The 10,982-nt window shown below is 37.3% G+C and overlaps 1 protein-coding gene and 2 pseudogenes across 6 annotated transcripts in view; all 3 read left to right on the top strand.

Annotated features, from left to right (window-relative positions):
- The window catches only part of SCML2 (sex comb on midleg-like 2 (Drosophila)), an 83,039-nt gene that overhangs the window by 27,451 nt on the left and 44,606 nt on the right, over positions 1 to 10,982 (top strand). For 5 of the 6 annotated variants that reach the window (XM_014543441.1, XM_005870933.2, XM_014543440.1 and 2 more), the window contains 2 exons: positions 5,438 to 5,643; positions 9,672 to 9,792. In XM_014543441.1, the coding sequence (XP_014398927.1) occupies positions 5,438 to 5,643; positions 9,672 to 9,792 (327 nt within the window). The remainder of the gene's footprint in view (positions 1 to 5,437; positions 5,644 to 9,671; positions 9,793 to 10,982) is intronic. The other variant, XM_014543442.1, reaches the window with a different exon arrangement.
- LOC102252208 lies at positions 6,004 to 6,216 on the top strand (annotated as a pseudogene).
- Positions 6,409 to 7,114, top strand: LOC102251919 (annotated as a pseudogene).

Below are 10,982 nucleotides of genomic sequence, written 5' to 3'. Positions count from 1 at the left end.
GGGCTCTAAAATCTTGTACTTCTCTAAATTTTAAATGATGATCTTACAGTTTTTAGTACATATATTTACTAACTTTCCCCCCCTTTTTTAAAAATATGATTGGTGTATGTTCAGTAAAAAACACATAAAGCAGCACTTTCCCTTTCTCTGTTATAGTGGGATAAAAGTAACAGAAGTACTCATAAGTAAGGTTGTAAAAAGTTCAAGGTGTGCCAGTCCCACCAGAAAGCTTCTCAGTAAACACTAAAATATTTGTTTAAATTTTTGCTGTCAATGTAGTTTAAAATATAGACTAATATACTTAGCTTATTTAGTAATCTTCTTGTTTGGTATACATGAAATAGTTCAAAATGCTGTCAACCCAAATTATTCACTCAAGGACCATGAAATTTAAAACAGCTGATATTTTCTTTTCTTTTTTATAGGTACAGCTTGCAATAAATGTTTTGCTTGTGCTAATGAGACAGATATGATGCAAACAAGTATCTTAAGAAAACAAATGCCCTTTTTCTGTTTTAAGTGTTTCAGCTAAATATTTCAATAATTGCAAGCAGAACACGGAGCTTCTTTCTTGTTTCTATTCTATGATATATTCTAACAAGTTCTCTTGAGACTATTAAAATGTCCTGGTTTTTAGGACATGTGGTCCAGTGGGGATAACTTTGTCTACAGAGGCAATGGGTTTGCAGTTAGATTTTGCATGTCTTCTCATTTCTTTCCAAATTCTCTGACCCAGGGTCACCTTTGGTTCCTCTGTGAAGGCAGTAGTGAAGGAAGTTTGAACAGGTGACTGATGATCACTGCCTATAGGGTCCACAGACAATATGTGAATTACTTTAGCAGTCCTCTTAGTCCCCTCCTCCCACTCCCACCCCCTTAAACCAACAAATGCAAATAGCTTCATCCCCATTTGCTAGAAATTCAGGCTTGCTCAGGCAACATGGGCTTTGTTGTTGACTTGCTTTCTTCAGAAATGCAGTTTTATTCCTGATAAAGGAGGAGACCCATGAGTAGAACTTAAATCACCTTTATGGTAAGTGCAGCAACAATTTGTTTCTCTGGATTATTTCCAAAGGTGGGATTACCCTCAAAGTTTCCTTATATTGTAGTTGAAGTGTGGTTAAAGAAATTCATTGTCTGCATTGTTAGCTTTTGTGTATTAAACATCCCAGTTATTTCTGTGATCTCAAAGACCCTGTTTTATTCTAAATATCACTTATTAAGTTTTAGCACTATTATTTGATTAGTCACTTTTAAAAAATTGTTTTATGATACAAGGGAAAAGTCAGTTTGATTATTTCAACCATAAAAATTGTTTAAATAAAAAAGGAACAACCCGATTGTAAGTTAGATTTGATCATTTAAATCTACAGTTTGTAATGAAAAGTGTTGGCAATTTTTTTCTGTAGCTTTGAGTAGTATAACATAATTTTCACTGATAATACATGAGACTTAGTAAAAGTATGTTTATGATACAGTAATGTGGATACCATATTTTACCAAGTAAATATTGTGTCAATACATTTAATGTGTTTTGTGGAAAGTATAGCAGTGATTGCTGTGATTGTTTTTAATAGTATTATGGAAATCACTCTATAGAAGTCATTCAATAAGAAAAAATGTTGTGGTTTAAAAATTGAATGGATTTTAAAGGCTTAGGTGATAGAAATTGACCTGAAACAACTGAAGTTGCTTCTTTTCATGTGAACATTTTTTCTTAAAATATTAAAGGTTTTAGAAATGGTCATCTTCTTTAATAATATTATTGTGACCAAAATCTTGGTTCTTTTGAAGTGAGCAGTTATGAGGAGGAATTGTAAAAAAAAAAAAAAAAGGTCTTCATGGGAAGCATACTCATGAAGCTGAAGGGAGTAGTGTACAAAGCATCTATGATTGGCAAGTAGAAAACAAGTATATTTTAAAAACACTCTTAAATTAAAGCCCTTCTAAATTCTAACTGTGATTTCTAGCTTGTTTCTGCATTTTTATGATTTCCTTTCTAGGTTGAATACTTATGAGATATAATTATATAACAGGATAAGAAAACCATGTAACTTCCACTAAATTCGATTTTCTTATTTTAATTTAGCATGTATGCCAAGAGGCACATTTAGGTATGGAGATAAACAGCTTAGCTGGACTTTTGTATTTTAAGTTAGATAGTTATCCTTTAACCTTTTAATTGTGTTTGGGAATTTCTTTCCTGTAACATTTTTACAACTTTTCAATAACCTTAAGATAGACTATTCTATTCAAATTAAGGTATGTGTTATAAGGTGTATGAAGAGTTTTTCTCTCTCTTTTTAAAAATCTGTTTATTTTAGGTCACCATGCCCTGTTTTGAAAAGGGGGAGAGGGGAGTGCATTGAAGCTTCAGATCCTTTCAGTATATTTGATTTTGGTTTAGTTGTCCAGATACCATCTTTTTAAAGCTGCTGGAAAAGACATGCACCACTTCCCAAATTGGGATGTTCTATGAGACCCCAAAAGCAGATCTTTACTTTTTCAAGTGAATGAGTTATTTATTTCTGTGTGGGAGTTACCTTTTATTATCTGCTTGAGGTATTTTTAATTCTGTAAAACTGTGGTTCTTGGTATTGAGAGGGAAACCTACATAGGTCATCATGGAGACTCAGAAAGGACGATGGAGGAGCTTAGGTAGTAACAAGCTGGACTTATTCATACTATTGGACTCTGACCATATTGACCAAACCATCTCTGCTTAGTAAATGAGCAGGGAACTGTGCAGGTTAGAATAGATAACTTGGTGCAAGGTCCCAGAGGATTAAAAGATGAAAAGGCAAGTCTCATTTCCGTAAAAACTGGTACAGCTACTACTAAAAATTAGAGACCTTGTTTTTCTTTGTAACTTTTCTAGTGTTTTCCATCCTTTCCCTTATAGTGATTATTTGAAAAACAAATCTTTTTTAAATGAAGGGGGGCTTAAAAAGGACTTTAATGCTTGTTTTGGGCATAGTAGGAAAGTGAGAAGGTGAAAAAGCAGTATTGTAGAGTATGTGATGATAAAAGGAAAAGTGATAGGCAGAGACCTGTGCAAGGCAAGATTGAGGTGTGGGCAGTGTCTGACCAGGACAGAGAATGCCCCGGCTACTATGAATGGAATACTATGTACATGTCTCTGATAGTCAGCTGCTTACGCAGCAGAGATGCTTTTGTGATTATGTTCTGCTCAGTCAACTTGGACCAGAACTGTGGGGATGAATAGGTTGTCAAGAAGTAAAGATTTAGCCCAGTGGGTGTGGCTCAATGGTTGAGCATTGACCTATGAACCATGAGGTCACCATTCGATTCCCAGTGAGGGCACATGCCTGGGTTGCAGGCTTGATCCCCAGTAGTGTGAATTTTATAGCCATCAGTGATATTCTAATGTCCTAAAGCAGGAGTTGGCAAATTACAACCCAAGGGCCACTTCCAGCCCATGTAGCCTGTGAGCTAAGAATGGTTTTTATATTCATTAAGGGTTTAAAAAGACAAGCAAACGAATAAAGAAATGAAAAAGAATATGTAACAGAGACTGTATATGGCCTTTATAGCCTAAAATATTTACTATCTGGCCCTTTACAGAAGAAGATTGCTGACCCTTGTATAGCTCAGGCCTACAGAAAACAAATGGTAGTGTGATTAGAGGTTGGAGCTGACATGCTGGATGTGGTCAGAGATTAAGGGGTAATAAAGTAAATGATACTAATTAGAGGGTGTTGGTGGATGTGGATAGTTGGGTGCAGGTTGATAGGGAGTAAAGTAAAGCCAGAAGAAAGCTAATAGATAGGGCTGAAATTGACAGGACTTGTGGCTATATCTCAAAGAGAATGAAAATCATGGTTAGTCCCTGGCTGGGTGGTTCAGTTGGTTGGAGCATTGTCCTGAATGCCAAAAGGCTGCAGGTTCAGTCTCCAGTCTCGGGGTGTATATAAGAGGCAACCAATAGATGTTTCTCTCTCTCTCTCTCCCCCCCCCCATTCCTCTCTGTCTAAAATAAACAAACATATCCTCCAATGAGGATAAAAAAGGAATAAAAGATAAAAGCATGGTCAGTTGGTATGAAGCAAAGATGATAAGTAAGGATATAGAAATTGGGCACAGTTGGTTATCTTGGAGATAGAAGAGTTCCAGAAATTACTAAGTATAAACATTTTAGGGAGGAGATGAAATATCCAATGATGAGGTCAGGATGATGAAGTGTGAGAAATATGATGGCTAGATTCCTGAAGATGATGACAGGGAGACTGTGTACGAGGAAATAATGTGAATTTGATTACTGCAATTATTAAAGAAAGTGGAAGTGAGAGTGGAGCATGAGGTATATGTTGGTAAGGAAGGAAGAAGAGAATGTTGTAAGTAGATGGATTACTCTAAATGGGGATAGGGGGGAATGATGGTGACAATTAAGTGGTTCTCCATTTGCTCTGGCCCCTGAGAGAAGAATTTTCCATCTCTTTGACATGGTAGGTGATAGAAGGTAGATAAAAAGGCTGCAGGGAAGATGTATTCTTCATTGAAGGTCAGTCAGATCTATACTTAGGCCTTGAATATGGGAGGAGCAAAGTAGTAGATTTGTTTCAAGTTGTAAAATGAAGCTCTCAAAATAAAAGTAGTTGATTATTGCATAGATGTATAAATGTTTTATTTATATAACTCATCCTGTGAAAAATTTTTGTTTGACATTAGTACTTCTTATTGTGTGTAAAATTCATTTTTTGTAATGAAGTTATTAGGGTATAATACTAAAAATATTTATTTAATTGTGAACATAGACTAAAATAACATGGCAGGTAATGGCTCTTTGAAATATTAAAACAGTTTGGGTTGGGCTAGTAGATATAAATTACTTGGGCTTGATAGTGGTCCTTCTATGACAATGTTAATGTGGCATCTATATTGTAGTATATGAAGCTTTGTTATTAGACATACATATAAGAAGATAATGTGCCTTAGCCGTTAAAAATCAAGTGCAGGGGACTCCCCTGGCCTCTGAAAGATAAAGCAGGAGCTATTGGTAGCTGCTTTATGTTTTTCTGCATTGATGGACAAAGTGATTCCTGCATATAGCATAATTATTAGCATAATTGCATGGTAATGAAGGAGGAACTCTTCTCTATGCAAAGGGCTAAAAATATGAGAAGCAGACAAAAGGTAAATAGAAATTTTTAGTGCACTAAATTTAAAGTTATTGGCTGCTCTTATAAAAGCCTCTTTACTTTTTCTGGAGAATTAAATTATTTCCTGATAATAAGAAATCTGAAATACCTAAAACTTCATTTTAAATCATTCCTTTATTTTAAGTGGTTTTCAATGATTAACTTTTGGAATGTTGTTAAAGATTAATTTATATTTATTTTGAGTAGTAAAAAGACAATACCTTAATTATGTCATTTACTTTAATTTTATTTTTGTGTTGTGTTTTTTCCCCATTCAGTTATTACAAAGAATACAGCTAAAAGACAGTCTTCCCTTTCCAAAGCAACCCAGCAGTCAATGCAGTCTGCAAAGAAAACTGCTGTAGCACTCCCAACACAACAGACCAGGAAGTCAGGACGGGCTAAACCACCTGTACGTACTCCAGCCCCCAAGAAAGAAAGTTCTGCTAAAAATGTCACACCAAAGAAAAAAGTCCCAAAAAAGGTTAGTTGTGTCTTCTACTAATTTGTATTATAGGACTCTGTAGTGCCTTATTATTTATAACATATAGTTAAGATTTACTAAGAGTATGATGAAGCCCTTTAGGAGTTTACTAAGAATACACACACACACACACACACACACACACACACACACACACACACACACACATGGCTGTTTACGGCCTACATAGCCATTGAGATTGATATTTCTTTTCTTGGGTAAAAGTAAAACTTTGAATAGTGTTTGACCTCTTAAAAACCATATTGAGATTAGCTGGCACTGCAGCTGTGAGTCCAGCGCAGAATGGTGTAGCCACTGCAGATACCTGATATTGTGTTCTGAGGAGTGGCCAGTGGTGGGATGGAATGGGACAGGGCCCGTTTACACTGAGAAGGACTACGGATCAGCATGTACCAGAGGTGGAAGTCCAGTTCAAACGCAAGAGGACAAACGTAGAGGCTGTCCTCTATTGAGCAACAGAGTGTGCCATCTCAGCAGCAGCAAATGCCAGTGGTGGACTTTGAGGCATAACTGAGGCAGGCATTCTTAGCTGACACACCAGGAGATGGTTAAAGCAGTCTTGAAACATCCCAGGTAGCTGATTCCAAGCAAAAAACCAGGCTCCACCTACTGTTGGAAGCTTCTGCCCCAGCCTGCATTGTTTGTAGCAGAATCTGCATCATACCTCTTTGTCTGTAGCCTACCCTTTGGTCTTAAGGATCCTGAAACTTTACTGTAGATATTTGATTTGGTGGAACAGCAATCATGACTGTGGGAAAGAGCAGCAAAATGCTGCAGAACATATAGAATGAATTGTATCCTTCAAGATGGCCAAATCTTCATTGGCACCTTCAAGGCTTTAGACAAAAACATATGGACTTGATCCTCTGTGATTGTGATGAATTCAGGAATATCAAGCCAAAGAACGTGAAGTAGCCAGAATGTGAAGAAAAGCAGGTTTGGGGTCTGGTGCTGCATGGGGAGAACTTGGTTTCCATGAGTGTGGAGGTACGTCCCTCCAAAGATACTGGCATTGTTTGAGTGCCCCTGTTGGAGCTGCAGGAGGTGCTGGAGTTGGCAGGGCCACTGGCAGAGGAGTACCAGCTGGTGTTCCAATTCCTCAGGCTCTTGTTGGATTACCAGACTCTGTCTAAGGGGTTGGTAGACAATCCCAACAGGTAATGACTCCACATGGAAGAGACACTGTAGCAGCTGCTGCAGTTGCAGCCACTTGCAGCATTGCTGGAGCCCCAACTCAGTACCCATCAGTCAGGGGACTCCCCCCACATCAATGAGCCAAGTAACCCCACCTCTATACATTATTACTTCTCCACCTGGTATGAGGCCACCCATGGGATAACCAGTTGGGCTTCTCCCTGCTTGAGGGATGCCAATAGGCATGCCCCCTCCAGGAATGAAGAGGTCCATCGCCCTCAGGAATGAGTCCACCAAGACCCTAGGGTACTATTGATCCTTAGTTACTTTTTTTCCTGCAGTGTGTCTTGTAAAACTGTGTGGAGTGTTTGTGAGCTTTTGTCCCCACTGTGCTGCATTCATATTTGCTAATAAATGTATAGAGCAATTAAACTGTGGGAGAGAACCTCCAAAACCACTTTGAAAGTACTGCATGAGCATGTTTATGTTCAGACAGTTTATTTAAAACTCAGTATATTTTACAAATAAGTCTGAGGTGAATTTTACTGTACATAAATTATACTTCAAACGGTGGGGATTGGGGAAATCAATGTGGTCAATTTAATGATGCTAGATCTATATTCTATTCAACTGACTTCCTCAAAGAAAGCAACTCTAAAACCTGGAAATAATAGAAAAAGCAGCTACCTGAAGACACTGGAGAATGAATGGAAACTGACAGACTCTGGGGCGGGGGGTTGGAGTACACACAGTAGGAGGGGTGTTATACAAAATTTTGTATCTGGCAAAAATACCCTTCAAGATTGAAGGGGAACTAAAAGATTACATTTTTAGATAAAGCATGCATAGAGAATTCATCACTGGCAGTCAAGCACTATAAGAAATGCTGAAGAAAGCTTATCTCTGGGTAAATAAACAAATGACTTACTTTTGGACATTTTTCTTCTTAGTATCTTTAAAATAATGTAACTGTTTAAAACAATTATAATCTTGTGGGGTTTATAACATACATAGATAAAATGCATAAAACAATTATAGTATAAAGTCTTGGGTTGGGGGAATGGATTTGTGTCAATGTAAGGCTTCAACATTTTATGTTAAGTAGTACAGTATTAACTTTATGGATTGGACATTGTAATCACCAGGGTATAGTGTAAAAATACAAATGCAAAGAAGCATAGCTAAAAAGCCACTTAAGTAATTAAAAAAAGATAAGGAGGAATGGAGGAGCAAAACACAGAGTAGACAAACAGAAAATGGTAGATCCAGACATAAACACATTAAAAATTATTTTTAAAATTAGTGGACTAAACTCTCTAATTTAAAGACAGAGCTTAAGAAGGTGAAGGGATTAAGCATAACAATATTATCACATAGACACAATGAAATAGCTCCTAGGAAACCCCAAAAGTTGATATAAAATAAAGTATTAGTGATGTTTAATAATGCCCAGAGTACATTTGGTTCTTATATACAACTAGAGGCCTGGTGCATGAAATTCGTGCAAGGGGGGTCAGTCCCTCAGCCCAGCATGTACCTTCTCCAGTCTGAGACCCCTTGAGGGATCAGGCCTAAACCAGCTGTCAGACATCCCTTTCGCAATCCGGGACTACTGGCTCCTAACTGCTCACCTGCCTGTCTGCCTACTTGCCCCTAACCGCTTTCTCCTGCTGGCCTGATCACCCCTAACTGCTCTCCCCTGCCAGACTGATCACCCCTAACTGCTCTCCCCTGCCAGACTGATCGCCCCTAACCGCCTCTGCCTCAGCCCCCGCCACTGTGGCTTTGTCTGGAAGGATGTCCAGAAGGATGTCCAGAAGATGTCTGGTCTAATTAGCATATTACCCTTTTATTAGTATAGATAGGCATAATTTTACATACAAGCCGCTTGTAATGTTGTCAGAATTATCTATCTATCCATCCATCCATCTATCCTAAACAACCGGTAACTATGATGCACACTGACCACCAGGGGGAAGATGCTCAATGCACAGGCATGGAAACATGGAACAGACTGGTGAATCTAAGGGGAGAGGAGGAAGGGTGGGAAGAGATTAACCAAAGAAGTTACATGCATACTAGAGGCCCGGTGCACAGATTCATGCACCAGAGTGGGTCCCTTGGCCTGGCCTGTGGGGATCAGGCCGAAACCCGAGGGGTCTTGTACACTGGGCCTCTAGTCTTATATAATATGGAGAAATGCAGACTAGATACAGTAAAAACCAGATGAGTGACTGCTTTCTAAAGACAACTCTGTCGTCTGTCTTGTCACCTCCATTGAATGTATTATTATTGGATTATATTTACAGAGTTTTTTTTAGCAGTGTGAGAAAACTTGTCTTATAGAGAACCTCAAAAAATAAAACAAGTTTTACAGCAGTGGTTCCCAAACATATTTGGCCTACCGCCCCCTTTCCAGAAAAAATATTACTCAGCCCCTGGAAATTATTTTTTTTTAAATTTTAATAGCAGTTACTCATCGCCCCCAAATGCACCTGTGGCCATCACCGCCCCCCTGGATTGCTGCAGCGCCCACCGGGGGGCGGTAGCGCCCACTTTGGGAATCACTGTTTTACAGTGAACTATTTGGCTAAGGTGTGACCAGTTGGAGCAGGGGTAGCACTGGGAATCTCAGCTTCCTGGTCTCTTTTTCTCCCACTTGACCAGATCATGGGCCCCTCTGAAGAGCATAGTGTGAAAGTACTGCAGTTACACACACACACACACACACACAAGGGTTTCCAACCCTGAGGACTTCTGGCAACTGATCATTTGTTGACCAGTTATGTCAATGCTTTTCTGACCTCCTTGGCTTGGAATGTTTTTTAAAGAATAATGCATACTTGTGTTTTTTGTTGTTGATTTTTTAACAGGAAAAATCTATTCCTGTTATGTGTTCCACATCTACAACTTCTATAAAGATGCTGACCAGAGGCAGAGGTGTTGAATATAAGGAACCCAGTCCTGGGTCATGTAAAATAGTGATGTCTACAGGTAAATTAGTATTCTAAAAGACTATAAAATTACTAATCTTTTATTATGTATTATTTTCAGTATCTTTGAAGTCCTGTAATTAAAACAATAGGAGAAAAGATAATAATAAACATTTCTTTAAGCATTTTTCATGTTTTTTGAAATTCTGATTGTTCATTTTGATGTTAAGGAAAGAGTCTGTTTAAATACATGAGTCATTCAGTACTCTTAAAAGTTTTTATCCATCTTAGTAAGATTTATAAAATTTACATTGCCAAATTTATTTTTCCTTTATCTCATTTCACAATTTGTACTACTGCCTATATGTATTTTTAAAAGCTACATCAAGCCTTTTTTTAGTGCCTTTTAAAATCTTGACAGATCATTGCCTGTTAAGGGGCATGATGACTTTAAATTGTTCTCTGCTTTGTGAAGAGTATGAAATGACCAGACCCAGACTAATAAATTCCTTTTATTTGTCATCTCCTACACATTTTCTTATTCCTTTTCTATTTTTTAAAGCATGTTCTACTGCTTCCTCTCCTAGATCCTTAATGACTCCCCTATACACTTCTGTTCCCTGGACTTTGTATCACAATTTTTCTTTCCTGACTAAAGATAAATTAAATTTTAAGTTTTTGAAATGAAAATCACTTTTAAAATTGATTATTGTAACATACCTCATTTTATCAGTTTATTACTTCTGATTTTTAGGAGAGACTAGCAAAATGAGTATAATGTAAAGGAGGTTAAGTTTTTTATAGCTGTTTCATTTCTGTGAGAGAGTCCATCTTTTCTGACTATTGCCAAAAAGTTGAATTATGATAAAGTTCAACATAGCGAAGGTGATATTAATGAGTTTTTATTAGACTATGTATATATGAAAATTTTACAATTTAAATTAAGTAATGGGTAACGAATAAAAATAATGTGCTTGAATTTATGTTTGGTAATGTACCATCATATTGTTATATTGTTGATTTGTTTATTCTCAGTGAAGAAAAATTGACATTTGGTAATTGTAGATGATTTGCTTCTAAATCATATGTTTTTATTATACTAAGGAAAGCATTGATTTTTAAATTTTCTTCAGTGAACCTTGACATATATATATAAAGAACATTTTTATTTTCTTTTTTTAAAATAAATCTTTATTGTTCAGATTATTACAGTTGTTTCCCCCCCCCCCCCATAGCTCCCCTCCACCCGGT

This window comes from Myotis brandtii, unplaced genomic scaffold (genome assembly GCF_000412655.1).
Source record: "Myotis brandtii unplaced genomic scaffold, ASM41265v1 scaffold326, whole genome shotgun sequence".
Classification (NCBI taxonomy): Eukaryota; Metazoa; Chordata; class Mammalia; order Chiroptera; family Vespertilionidae; genus Myotis; species Myotis brandtii.
This window is presented reverse-complemented; position numbering and strand designations above follow the sequence as displayed.